Raw genomic sequence first — 15,593 nt, forward strand, 5'->3', positions numbered from 1 at the left:
GGGCACATAAGTCCAGATTTTCTATACACCCTAGAGCCACCAAGATGTATCGTATTTGAGACTTAATTATTGGTGGTCGTGCATGAAGAGGGAGATAGCATGGTATGTTGAGAGGTTCTTGACCTGTCAGATGGTCAAGGCTGAGCACCAGAGGTTGCATGGCAAGCTTTAGCCTTTGGAGGTTCTCATGTGGAAATAAGAACAAATCACCATGGATTTCATCACCAAGTTACCTCAGACGGCTAATAGGTTTGATGCGATATGGATTATAGTGGATCATCTGACCAAGAGTGCCCACTTTCTAGCTATTTGACAGAGCTCCTCGACCGAGAAATTGGCTGATGTATGTTGAGAGGTGCTTGACCTGTCAGATGGTCAAGAAATTGGCTGATGTATATGGTCCCTATGGTTTAGGGTAATTTGCGTGTTTAGTCCCTAACTTATTTTTTTTTAACTCGGAAGGTCCCTACTGTTTGTTTTTGTTACGCGTTTGGTCCCTATCTAACCTAAAAAGACTATTTTGTGATTTTCTCAATGCTCAATATAAAATACTTCTTTTTGGGGAATGCAAAGACAATTTGTGACATACTTAAATAATGCATACGTGTAATCGCATTTGGCTTACTATCAAACATCTTCCAATTTCCTAAATAATTAATATATTTAATACTAATACAAAAATCTATTGATTAAGGTAACGATCTAATATTTATTTGAATAAAGCAACTCATAACGATCTAATATTTATTTGAATAAAGCAACTCATAACGATCTAATATTTATTTGAATAAAGCAACTCATGCAGCATTTTGTAAACACTTTGATATACTTTGAATACCATATTTGTTTTAGCTCAAAGGTTAAATTTTACTCATTAGACCCAATAGCATCACAAACCATAGGTTTTTATAAAATATATCCAGTAACATAAAGTGAAGAAATGGAGTTACTAAAGCTAGAGCTTGGAATGGCTTCATGCATTAAGCTTCGGTACCCATCCAGCAATCACATATTCTTTAGCAGCTTTGGTTTTCTCAAACGACTCCAAAGCAAACAAAGACTGCATAAAATAAATCATAAGTTTTTATGCACATGATTTTAAATAAATAAATAACTAAAAAGAATCATATTTATGTGAAATCTTTTAACACTCAAAAGTTTGTCAATACAATGACTTAATGGTTTATGCATTGGTTATACTTTTATATTTGAAAGAGACAACATATGTTTAAAATAAACAACCTCTCTTATACATATTCTTAAGAGTATATCTGAATTTTGTAAAAAAAAAATGTAACAATACCTTTGTGTAGTTATGCACATGAATCAAACTTTCAGGGATAGTCCAGTTCTTGAAATGAGGAAGAGCCACCACAAGTTGGTAAAGCATTGGTGCCAAACTCAAATCAACGGCTGTGATCTTTTCTCCATTCACATAAGGTCCCTATATTTAATATGTTCAGCTTACAACTTACACATCATTCTAACAAAATAAAAATTGTAATAGAAAAACAAACAATCATCTAACTTTTTATTTATAAATCTTACATGATTCTTGAGGTGTTCTTCCAATGCCTCCAATTCATCAAGCAAAGCTTGCTCTGTTCCATCATTACTATCCTCGCTCTTTAAAAATGTCACAAATTTTGAGAAAATCTCTGATCCCCTAAAAGTTCACATGACAACTATAATTGATTGAATTATATAATAGACAATGGTCAATTTGACTTTTGTAGTTGTACACGATGATTATGATTAATTGACAAATTCATCAAAGGTCAATTTGACTAGAGAAATTCAACTGGATAACTATAGTCAAGGACTCAAGGTACAAGTAATAAATAATTAAGTATCTTTATTATAAAATACTGCAAGCGTCACACTCACAATATAAACATGTACTTGACTTCAACAACATATAAAAAAAGACTTCATTGTTTTATATATTATTAATTTATGACCAAACAAAATATTAATAAATAATAAATTGTACATAATAAATTGTACGTCAATCAAATCAATTTATATGTAAAGCTCAATCAATTTATCCATTTATTATCTTTATCAATTTAGGTTGGTTGATAATGATATAGAAAGGGATATCCATTTAAACTGATTTGTCTGCATTCAGCAATCCGATTTTGCTTTTCGTTGATCAGATACACTAAGGACGAATTGGTCGAAGTCTAACTTTTCCCTACACACATCAATTTCACAGATTATAAAAACTATAGATACAACAAACCAAGGTGTTTAGCATTTGAGAGAGAGAGAGAGAGAGAGAGAGAGAGAGAGAGAGAGAGAGAGAGAGAGAGAGAGAGAGAGAGAGAGTACACAGAGGCGAGTTCAGGTGGAGAAGAAAAGTGAAGGTTCAGGGAACTTCTCTTCAATCAGACCTACAATAACATCAGAATCAGAAATCCATTTGTCATCGAATTTTATCAACGGAACTTTCCCATTTGGATTCACTTCAAGAAACCTACAGAAACACACAAAAAAATCATCTATTAAAACCCTACAAACAAAAAGGCGACATTTTTCTTGGGTAAATTCAAGATTCTTAAGAGAATCAACATCACCATTCGGGTTTGCTGTCCAGATTAATAAGAAGGATTGTGTAGGTGACCTTCTTCTCTTCCAGTGTCAAAAGAACCTTTTGACAAAATGGACCTAAATTCATACCAAAAAAACCCACAAAAAGATCAAAAAATCTTGCTAAAATAAAATCTCTAGGAATCATGAGAGAGAGAGAGAGAGAGAGAGAATGAATTACAGTCTCCAAGAATATCAGGAGCACCGACAGCAGCTTTGCAACAGACCTCAATCGCCATTAGAATTGAAACTTATAATTTGCTGCTTGTTCTATTGAATTGGGTGAGTTGTGTGGATATTTATGCAGGACTTGGAGCGCATACTGTCGTTGATTGTCGACAGAACCCAATGAAGGGAAGGGATGTTTCATATGCTCCGTAGCGAAACGGAACAATTGAAAGATTCACGTTTAACAAACCAAAAGACATGATCGAAAAGTTAAAGAAAGAAAACGGATACCCACCCTATCTAGTTTCTAGAACAAGCAAATGACTGTTAAACAGACACTGTGTTTGTTCATGGATTTAAGTATTCTGGTGAAGACGTTTCGTAAAATGTTTTTAAGGATGTTCAAACATCAAAAGGAAACTACTAAAATATGATATATTTTCTAGAAGATAATCGTGATGCCAAAGGTAGATGTAGGGTGCAACTAAATCAAGCCATTTCGCCAGATACCCATGACCAACTTGAAAATTACTCGAGCTCGTGCTTCAAGTATATGATCGAGTCGAGCTTGAGTATTGAAATTTAAGAGCTAGTTATATTTATAATTTTACCCTTTATTTTAGACAAACCTATAAAAATGTCTTTATGGTATGTATTTTTGGGGGTTTTAGTCTAAACCACGGTTTTTTTGGATTAGTGGTCCTTTTGAGATAATTTCGTTGCGTTTTTTGTCCCTCAGTAAACTAAAATGACTGTAATACCCTTATGATTTTTTTTAAAGAAAATACTTAATTAACTTGGGCCTCTCTCTCTCTCTCTCTCTCTCTCTCTCCCCCCTATACGTTATTCTCCTGCACCATCACCCACTGATGAACTCTAAATTGAGAAGATGAACTCCAAATTCTTCCCCACTGACTATCGATTTTCCAGTGACATCCTTTATTTCTTTGATTCCATTAACCCCCCAAACCTATAAATGATATAATACATGCATACGAAATCGATTTTTCGGAAATCAATTGTTCTTGAAGACCATAAGCCTTCTTTCAGATTCAGAAATTGATTTCTAGTTCCAAAAGCAACCCCAGACATCCGGTTTTTCTTGAAGAGCAAACATAAAATTGATTGTTTGTATGCGTGTGTGTTTGACTTGAAGAGCAAACATAAAATCGATTTTTCAGAAACCGATTGTTCTTGAAGACCCATAAGCCTTTGATCTAGGAATTTTCAGAAAAAACGCATCCAAACACCCCCTTGTCATCATTAAATTGATCATCCAAACATCTTTTAAAACTAGACAAAAGAACTCACGATTCCATATCCAAAATCAATCAACAAAGGTTCCAGATCCAAAAAAAAACTCATTAAAGTGCACAAATCGAAGTATCTGCGAAATGCTTACATGCATCTCCACATCCAACCTGGTAAACCTCATATAGTATCCTAAAGAGGTGTAAAACATACCTGGTAAAGTGATATTGAGTTGGGAACAAAATTCAAATCGAACTATGGAGTTTGGGAACAAAATCATAATTGAAATCTGGAGTTTGGGTTACAGTGGAGAAATACGAAAGGGAAAGGAACAAAATCAAAATATAAAGTTGAGATCGTCGCCGGAAGTGTGGATGGAACTTCCATCGTGTCATCGTCCCCTGAATTTGTAAGAATTTGGGTTATAGGGGAGGAAGACGTATACAAAGGGTTGGGTTTGGTCATCGTTGATTGTATATTGTGATTCAAACGGAAAAAAATGGTGAATCTTGAACCCTCGCTTCATTTTTTACATCTGAACTCTTCAAAGATGTGAGGCTACTATGGTTCATCTATGGAATTTTGTGTGTGAGAGATCTTTTTGTGTTTGAAGTTGCAGATACGGATTAGTTCTAGTATACTTTTGTTCCTAATTGTTTGTAGTTCTTGCATAAATAAAAAGTCATACGAGAGAGAAAAGTTGGGTCCTCTTTTTATTTATCAATTATTAAAATAGATAATTATATATATTAAATTAAGAAAATAAAAGAAACATGAAAAATAAATACATGAGGGGCATTACAGTCAATCAGTTTACTGAGAGACCAAATATGCATCGAAACTAGGCCAAAATGACTATCAATCTAAAAAATTCGAGGTTTGGACCAAACCTCAGAAAAAATGCATAACACATGGACCATTTTTGTAATTTTTGTCTTTATTTTATTCATATTTTATATAATCGGACCGAGTCGAGTCGAACTCACGAGCTTAATCGTATTTCTATTTCAATTTAATGTAATTTTATCTTTTTAATAATTAATCGAGTCAACTTAAGCCGAGCTCGAAAGTGACAATTACTTTATCAAGATCGAGCCCGATTTGAAATTGAGGCTTGAGTCGAGATCGTGTTGAATTTCAAGCCCAAGTTTTTCAGTCGGGTCAAGTTTCAAGCTCGATTACACCCTAGGTAGTTGTATCTCCAATCTTTAGGGCCGCATGATGATAACTCAAAGTTGTGGCATCATCGGTTGGGTCATATGAGCGAGAAGGGAATGTCGATTTTCAGTAAACAAGGATAACTTGGTGGAGATATAATTAGTAATATAAAGTTTTGTGAAACTTGTATCAAAGAAAAGCAACATATGGTGAAGTTCAGGTATAGTTAACAAACAACCACTAAATAAATTCTTAAGTATGTTCACTCGTGTTTATGGTGACCCTCATCGGTGAAATCACATAGTGGATACTCGTATTTTGTGATGCTCATTAATGACTTCTCAAAAAAAAAAAGGATTTGGCTGTATTTTTTTAAAATGAAAGACAAGGTGTTTGGGTGGTTAAAGGAGTGAAGAATGTGTAAGAAAACGGGCATGAAAAGAAGTCAAAACACTAAAAACGTATGATTGGTTAGAATTATGTAATGCACCATTTAACGAATTCTAAAAAAGGAAAGCATATTTAGGCACCGCACTGTACGATACACATTAAAACAAAAACTGTTTGTAGAAAGAATGAACCAACCATTAATACAACATGCAATATGTATGTATTTGTTCATTAGTAAAAGCAATTTTTAGGCTAAAGTAGTAAATATTGCTTGCTATTTGGTAATAGATCTCCATTCAGTTGTAATCGACTTAAAGACTCTTCAAAAGGTTTGTTCTTGTAAACCTTTTGATTATTCTTATCTATGTATATTTATTGTCATGTTAATGATGGTAAACTGAAACCGAGAACTAGGAAATGAATATGTTTAGGATAAGCAGTTGGAGTTAAAGTTATATCGATTATGGTGTGCAGAATAAGGAAAACTCTAAAAAAAATACTATTAATAGAGATGTTACCTTTTATGGATCTACTATATCTTATCAAATATGAGAGAATACGAGTCTTTAAAGAAAAAAAAAATGATTGTGGTGATATGTAGAAGGTAGATTAAAACAGACTCCTAACAGAGAATACAAGTCTTTAAAACAAACTCTTTTAAAGGCCCATGGCAAGTGCATTTAGTATAAAGCTTGAGCAACTGGATGTAGAAACATCATTCTTTCATGGTAATCTAGAAGAGGATATTTATGTCTCATCCCCAAGGGTTTCTTGACTACAAGGAAGATCATATGTATATTTGTTGAAGAAATCTATTTATGTTTTGAAACAATGTCCAAGTCAATGATATAAAGGGTTTGATTTATTTATGATATCTCATTGTTATGTTTGAATCCGGTTGGATAATTGCGTCTAATCAAAGAAATTTTTTTATGATTTCGATATTTGTTGTGATAGATAACATGTTAATTGCAACCAAGAATATGGTTGAATTTAATGCCTTGACACTTTATTGAAATGAGAGCTCCATATGAAGGACTTGGGTGCAACAAAGAAGATATCAAGTAAGGAGATCTAGAGGGAAAGGAAAGTAAGTAGGTTATACAATGCAGGCCGACTTGTACTCGTTTAGCAGCAACTTTAAACTCGACTATACCAATTATAAATAAATAGAAAATTTACATGACCAAGAGTTCTGTATTCGAGTGTTGTTGGAAGTCTCATGTATGTTATGGTTTGTACTAGACTTGACCTGCATCACACCGATAGTATTAAGTAGGTTTATGAGTAGTTTGGAAAATGAGCAATCAAGCATATCATGATACTTGGAAGGACCAATAAATATTTGTTTGGTTCATGGTTTTGGTACATATAGTGATGGTTTGGTTGTCTATGCAGACTCGGATCATGGTGATGACTTTGTGAAGAGACGATCACAAACGTTCTATATCTTTACCTTATCTTGATGACTAATTAGTTGGAAGGCAACATTACAACCCACAATTTCCTTATTCACAAGTAAGGCAAAGTACATGTCAATGACCGAAGGGATGAAGGAATGAATATGGCTACACGGTCCCATTCATAGTCTTATGTTGAAGGTGGAGAGGCTCACTTTGTATTGTGACGGTGAAAGTGTGTTAAGTCTGACAAAGAATCCAATACATCAAGTATATCATGATAATACAAAGCATATTTACAGCTAAACTTTTCATCCGTGATGTTCTTGAAGAAGCTTGATTCTCTACTTGGAGAAAACTATTGAAGAGAACCCAAAAGATATGTTGACTAAGGTGTTACCTACAGATAAGTTCAAGCTATTCTTAATTTTGGTAAATGTTTGAAAAAGGTGAGCCATTCATGGCAGTGAAATGGTTCTTGAAGAAGTCTTAGAGTTAAGGTAGAATTGTTAGACATGTTACTTTGAATTGTATGGAAATTCAAATGGTTTTATGGCACAACCCAAGTCTGCTACATGTTCTTGTATTTAAAAAATCTTGTATATGCAGGCAGCACAATATGTACTAGAGTTATGACTGCGAGATTCATGATGTAACATACGTAAGAGTAGTATTACATTGTGAATAAGATATCTCCATTTCCTACCCATGGATCGAAGTCATCAAACCACATCTTTGTGTCATCTCATTAATTTTTTGTATCTATTTATTTCCCTCTTCTTTTCTCTTTAACACCTTGCATGACAATATCTTTAAGGAAAAGACACTTCGAATTTCATTGAGATGTAACTATGGTTATTATAAAACTTGGTTTAATCTTCTCACCATTTAATCCGAGTTCCGACCCAACTTCTATTGTTTAATCAAAAGGCAACAGCAATACACAAAGACTCAGATTGGGGGTTGAATACCCTGCAACTTTTGTTTGTAGTTTCTTGTTGTAAACATAGAAAATATATTGCATTTGTAATGACAATGCAAAGCCAACTTGTGACAATACTTAAATAATGCATATGTGTAATCGCATTTGGCTTACTATCAAACATCTTCCAATTTCCTAAATAATTAATATATTTAATACTAATACAAAAATCTATTGACTAGGGTAACGATCTAATATTTATTTGAATAAAGCAACTCATGCAGCATTTTGTAAACACTTTGATATACTTTGAATACCATATTTGTTTTAGCTCAAAAGTTAAATTATACTCATTAGACCCAATAGCATCACAAACCATAGGTTTTTATAAAATATATCCAGTAACATAAAGTGAAGAAATGGAGTTACTAAAGCTAGAGTTTGGAATGGCTTCATGGATTAACCTTTGGTGCCCATCCAGCAATCACATAATCTTTAGCAGCTTTGGTTTTCTCAAACGACTCCCGAGCAAACAAAGACTGCACCAAAAAAAAACCATAAATTTTTATGCACAGATTTTTTAAAATATATATATATATATATATATATATATATATATATATATATATATATATATATATATATATATATATAAAAACCTTTTGTGTATATCTGAATTTTGAAAAAAAAGTAACATACTTTTGTGTGTATATATATATATATATATATATATATATATATATATATATATATATATATATAAACCTTTTGTGTATATCTGAATTTTGAAAAAAAAGTAACATACTTTTGTGTGTGTATATATATATATATATATATATATATATATATATATATATATATATATATATATATATATATATAAAAACCTTTTGTGTATATCTGAATTTTGAAAAAAAAGTAACATACTTTTGTGTGTATATATATATATATATATATATATATATATATATATATATATAAACCTTTTGTGTATATCTGAATTTTGAAAAAAAAGTAACATACTTTTGTGTGTGTATATATATATATATATATATATATATATATATATATATATATATATAAACCTTTTGTGTATATCTGAATTTTGAAAAAAAAGTAACATACCTTTGTGTAGTTATGCACATGAGTCAAACTTTCAGGAACAGTCCACTTCTTGAAATGAGCAAGAGTCACCTCAAGGTGGTAAAGCTTTGGTGCCAAACTCAAATCAACGGCTGTGATCTTTTCTCCATTCACATAAGGTCCCTATATTTAATATGTTCAACTTACAACTTACTCATCATTCTAACAAAATAGAGATCGTAATAGAAAAACAAACAATCATCTTCTTTTTTTTATAAATCTTACATTATTCTTGAGGTGTTCTTCCAATGACTTCAATTCATCAAGCAAAGCTTGCTCTGTTCCATCATTGGCATCCTTGCTCTTTAAGAATGTCACAAACTTTGGGAATATCTTCGATCCCCTAAAAGTCCAAATAACAAGTCTATAAATGATGCAATTATTTAAAAGATTGAGCAATAGTCGGTTTGAGTTTTGTAGTTGTTTATGAGAATTATGATTATGGATTAAACGACAATATCATGAATGGTCAATTTGACTAGAGAAATTCAATGAGACAACTATAGTCAAGGTACAACTAATCTCAATGATGAAGTACCCTTATAATAAAATACTGCAAGTGTCACCTAATTAACAAGTACTTGACTTCAACATCATGGAGAATTGAAAAGAAAAAAAAAGACTCCATTGCATTATAAAGTATTATACTTATTTGACTGATTTGTCTGTATTCAGCAATCCATATTTGGTTTTTTGTTGATCAAGTAAACTAAGGAAGAAATGATCTAACTTTTCCCTCTACACAGTTTGCTAGAAGTATATACACAATTATCTACAGATTATAAAAGTACAGATACAAAAACATAGGTGTTTAGCATTTCCATTAGCGTTTGTTTTGCATTTTTGGACTAAAATGTACACACACAGAGAGAGATGGAGAGAATTACACAGAGGCGAGTTCAGGTGGAGGAGAAAGTGAAGGTTCAGGGAACTTCTCTTCAATCAGACCCACAATAACATCAGAATCAGAAATCCATTTGTCATCGAACTTTATCAACGGAACTTTCCCATCTGGGTTCACTTCAAGAAACCTAAAGAACCACAAAGAGATCATCTTTTAAAACCCCAAAAACTAATTAAAAAACTTCACAATTTCGTGGGAAATTTCAAGATTCTCTAGAATTATCATCACCATTCGGGTTTGCTCTCCAGATTAATAAGATGAGTTGTGTAGGTGAGTTTCTTCTCTTCCAGAGTCAAGAGAACCCTTTGGCAAAATGGACCTGAATTCAAACAAAAACCCCAAAAAGATCGAAGGTGAAATTTCAAGAGATGTGTATAAAGGGAATCATGTTGTACATAATAAACTGTGGGGAAGAGAGAATGAATTACAGTCTCCAAGAACATCAGGGGCACCGGTAGCAGCTTTGCAACAGATCTCAATCGCCATTAGAACTGAAACTTTTTGATTCGCTCAGAGAGACGATACTTTCTTCTAGTGAATTCTATGAATCAAGACGAAATTGTGTCCGTATTAATACAGCACTTGGAGCTCATACGTGTCACAACCTACAACCCGATGAAGGAATGTTTCACATGCTCCGTAGCGTAACGGAAGAAAGATTCATTTACCTTTTACATACCAAAAAGCCAAAACGGAAAAGAAAGAAAACGGATTCCCTATTTCTAGAATAGAACAGCGAGCAAACGATTCGTTTTTTACCGATTGTGTTACTGGTCGGTCAATTAAATGGAATAACTCGTCTGAAATTAAAATGTACACACTTTGGCATCATTATGTTCGATTTTGAGGTGTGGTAACAAGTATCATTGATTATTTGATTAAAAAAACACAAATATACTTCAAATTAAAATTTTATTTATTCTTAGATTTATTTATTTACTTTTATTTTTGTGATTTAAAAATATTTTACTATTTTAGATGTTTTATTTGAATATATTATTTGATGCTGTTTTTTTAACATTTTGTTAAAATATTTTTAAAATTATTTTTATTTTAGATGATTTATAAAGTTATTCTAATTTTAGATGTTTTATATAATGATTCTTTTACGTTTTGCTTAAATAAACAAATTAAAATAATAAACCAGATAACTATAAATCGTCCAATATAAATTTAATGTTGTTTTCTTTATTTTTGTATTTTGTTTATATCATTCAATTATATGTTAGTGCTTGTGCTTTTGTTTTAAGAGGTTTATGGCTTTATGCATTTTTCTTTTACATCATTTGTTTACATGTCAGTTTATATATCAGTGCTTCTTCATTTATTGTCTAAATAATTATATTTTTCGTATAACTATTTCTGAAGGAAAAAATCAAAGTAAAACTATTCAATCTAATATATATATATATATATATATATATATATATATATATATATATATACACACACACACACACACGCGCGCGCGCACACACACACTAGTTTATATCATGTGGGAACCATGGTTATAAAATTAATTAAACTTTTAAAATAAAAATTTATAATTATTAATCAGTTATTTTAAATAAGTCATTTTAAATATATTATTAATTAAGAGATATATCAAGTTTTTAAAATTATTATAACATTAAATTTAACATATAATTAGAAAATGTAAGTTTGAATCTTGAAATGAATTGTCTAATATATCTACATGACACATGACATAATATTAATGAGGAGTTGTATTAGAATGACACTTGACAAAGGATATTAAAACTATTCATTTATTATATATATATATATATATATATATATATATATATATATATATATATATATGATAATGATAAAGAAAATATGTTTGTTTGATAATATGAATACGTTCAATCTTACATAACTATTGTCATTAACAAACATTTTCGCTAATTAAATCGTCTATAAGGTTATTATACACATATTATTATTATTCTCATTTCTGTCAGAATGTTGTCAAAATGTTTTATTGAGTCGTATTCTGTCAGAATGAAAATTAGTGAAAAACGATGTGTGAAAACAAAAAAAAAAATAATTAACGAGAATGCATGAAAATGATGATATTTTTATAAGGTTGAACGTATTCACATTGTTAAACAACTTATTCTTTAGTAATTCTCATAGCATACGATAGATGTACAATAATTAGTTCGAATAAAATAACCTAAGCATATATATATATATATATATATATATATATATATATATATATATATGTGTGTGTGTGTGTGTGTGTGTGTGTCATTAAAAGAAAAAGGAAAAAAAAAACAAACCTTAAATAATTTTATTGTAAGACTTATAGCTATCTGGGTTTTTGTTTTAATTTGTTTATTAAAAAAACGTCAAAAAATTCAGTATATAATTTAAAGGAACAAAACATAAAATAAAAAATAAAAAAAATAAAAAATAAAAAAAACAACATTAAATAATATAGTCAAATAAAACGTCAAAAATATTAAAATATTTTTAAACCACAAAAACAAAAATAAATAACTTAAGAAATAAATAAATAATAATAATATGATTTTCTATAATTTAGATAATTCACTAAAAAATAAAAATAATTTTAAAAAATCTATATTAATTCTATTAAAATAAAGATAAAAAACAATATATATATATATATATATATATATATATATATATATATATATATATGGCAGATCAATAAAAAATACATAAAGATTTGGAAACCTTAAAACCTAAAAAATCAATAGTAATACATAGAAAAAAAATACTTTAAAATATCTTTATTTTGACTTTATAGGGCTAAAATTCGTATGTTTTGAAACAAATTCGTTGGAAAAAAATGCAATTTTTTTATAAAATTATTTTTTTAAAATTTTTTTCAGCAATTTTATAAAAGAAGTAGCGATTATATATATATATATATATATATATATATATATATATATATATATATATATATATATATATATATATATATATACCTTAAAAAGCATTTACTAAACTTATCTTCAAATCGAATGGGTTAAATATAAAAAAGTCAAATAACATGATGATAAGATTTTGAATGGGTCAAAGTTTGACCAAGTGTTTATCATATCCAATTGAATCGGTAAATACTAAATCTTATCCGATCAACATTTATGAAAAAGTCAAATAAGATGATGATGATAATATTTTGAATGGGTCAAAGTTTGACCAAGTGTTCATCATATCCAATTGAATCGGTAAATACTAAATCTTATCCGGTCAACATTTATAAAAAAGTCAAATAAGATGATGATGATAAGATTTTGAATGGGTCAAAGTTTGACCAAATGTTCCTCATATCCAATTGAATCGGTAAATATTAAATCTTATCCGATCAACATTTATGAAAAAGCCAAATAAGATGATGATGATATGATTTTAAATGGGTCAAACTTTGACCAAGTGTTCCCCATATCCAATTAAATCGCTAAATACTGAATCTGTCAATAATAATGAAAAAGTCAAATAAGATGATGATAATATTTTGAATTGGTCAAAGTTTGACCAAGTGTTCTTCATATCCATTTGAATCGGTCTAATACGATGTACACGTTATAAAGCATTTCATATAAACTGGAAGATGCGCATTGATCTTGCATTCATCTATCATCAATGTTTTGCCATTGACCGCAAAACCTTAGTTCTCTCTCATGCTCACTACCTCCTCCTTTGGTTTTTTTTTCTATTAAAATCGAATAAGCCCAAAAATGTCTTACGTTTAATCCTAGCCCAGGTATAAGAAATTTCTATCTGTTCGGCATTTTGTTTAACAAATTTTTTATGTCATTTTGTTGATTCGCACCCGTCGCTTTGCGCGGGTAAACGGCTAGTGTGTGTATATATATATATATATATATATATATATATATATATATATATATATATATATATATATATATATCATACATACTTATAAAGCTAGCATTTTTTTTCTTGAATCTCATGCATTTGAAACCCCCATTCTTTTTTCCTTTCACCATATTTATTTGAAAACTCCCATGACTTTTCAATTTCTTTATAATAATAATTATAATTTGGTAATTATGTTAAATAAATATCAAATCTAAAGTATATTCATATTTAAACTAAATTTCAATATTAAAATAATATCTTTAATTCTACTTATAAAATTATGTTTTTTAACTTTTAACATATTATACTTAATTTATTAGTTTTAATATATTGTTGGATGTAAACCATTATCATTTTAAAGGTATAATTTTTGAACAATTTGTATAAAATACTTAAATTATTAATTAAAATATAACATTATAGGCTCAACTTAAATATAAATTTTATTTAACTTAAACAACCCAAAGATTATTTTATAAATAGTTAAAAATGATAAATTGTAGTGTCTTTCTAATAATGATTGTAAATTGGTTAATAAGGTTAAATAAATATCAAACCTAAAGTGTAATCATAAATAGACTAAATTTCAATTTTAAAATAATATATTTATTTCTATTTATAAAGTTATGTCTTTAAATTTTAACATATTATACTTAATTTATTAGATTTAAAATGTTATTGCATGTAAATCATTATCAGTTTAAAGTTGTAATTTTTGAACAGTTTGGACAAAATACTTAAATTGTTAATTTAAATATAACATTACAGTGTAACTTAAATATAAATTTCAGTTCCACTAAAAAAACCAAATAGTATTTTGTAAATAATTAAAAGTGATAAATGCAAAAACTAAATTATAATATCAGTTTAACAAAAATATTTTCTAAATATATTTATATAATCATTAAAAAATTTCAAATAAGTAGCTTAAAATAACTTATAATAACAATATTTAAAAATAACTCTATATAAATGATTATATTGTTACATTTAAAATCAAAAAATAAGGTTTGATGTTTTAAATAATTATAATGATAGAAATTAAAACATTAAGCAAATAAATTTTAAAAAATTAGTTAAAAATAACAACTATAAATAATATTAAACCATATATAATATTTAATTTTATTGATGTGTAACTCGCGAGTAGAAGTCATTCAAACGACTGAGATTATGACGTTATAATAGATTTATATATTATCATATAATTCAAAGTAATCAATATATTATATCAAATTAATATACGAATTATTATATCAAATTTAACAACAACGTTAATGTTATATTTTAAAATATATATATTTGTAAAGACTTCAACTATATAGATGTTTTTGTGCATTACAATGTCAACTCAAATATAAATTTCAGTTTTATTTAAAAAACTAAAGAATATTTTGTAAATAGTTAAAAGTGATAAATGTAGTGATAAAAGCAAAAACTAGATTGTAATCTCAATTTAACTAAAATATTTCTTAAATCTATTTTTATAATCGTTAAAAGTTTCCAAATAAGTAGCTTAAAATAACTTACAATAACAATAGTTAAAAACAATTCTATATAAATGATTATATTATTAACTTTAAAATAAAAAAACAATGTTTGATGTTTTAAATAATTATAATGATAGAAATTAAAACGTTAAGCAAATAAATTTTAAAAAATTAATTAACAATAAAAACAACTATAAATAACATCAAATCATATATTATATTTAAATTTATTCATGTATAACTCGCGGGTAAAAGTCATTTAAACGATTGAGATTATGAAGATATAATAAATGTATATATTATCATAT

General features: G+C 28.7%; 1 protein-coding gene and 1 pseudogene across 2 annotated transcripts; both read right to left on the reverse strand.

Moving 5' to 3' along the window:
• Window positions 1-762: 762 nt before the first annotated feature.
• LOC145068829 (glutathione S-transferase DHAR2-like) lies at window positions 763-2,972 on the reverse strand (annotated as a pseudogene). The gene is made up of 6 exons (XR_013689143.1): window positions 2,774-2,972; window positions 2,580-2,670; window positions 2,335-2,479; window positions 1,549-1,666; window positions 1,304-1,444; window positions 763-1,060 (listed from the first exon to the last, which is right to left on the reverse strand). The product of XR_013689143.1 is annotated as a glutathione S-transferase DHAR2-like (transcript).
• Window positions 2,973-8,167: 5,195 nt separating this feature from the next.
• On the reverse strand, window positions 8,168-10,572 carry LOC145068828 (glutathione S-transferase DHAR2-like). Its single transcript, XM_079015812.1, has 6 exons — window positions 10,357-10,572; window positions 10,157-10,247; window positions 9,912-10,055; window positions 9,250-9,367; window positions 9,007-9,147; window positions 8,168-8,420 (listed from the first exon to the last, which is right to left on the reverse strand). Exons 1-6 carry the CDS (start codon window positions 10,412-10,414, stop codon window positions 8,334-8,336), a joined length of 639 nt encoding a protein of 212 aa, XP_078871938.1. The 5' UTR covers window positions 10,415-10,572; the 3' UTR covers window positions 8,168-8,333.
• Between the last annotated feature and the right edge of the window lie 5,021 nt (window positions 10,573-15,593).

Source organism: Lactuca serriola, chromosome 8 (assembly GCF_051521515.1).
Source record: "Lactuca serriola cultivar US96UC23 chromosome 8, Lser_US96UC23_V15, whole genome shotgun sequence".
NCBI lineage: Eukaryota > Viridiplantae > Streptophyta > Magnoliopsida > Asterales > Asteraceae > Lactuca > Lactuca serriola.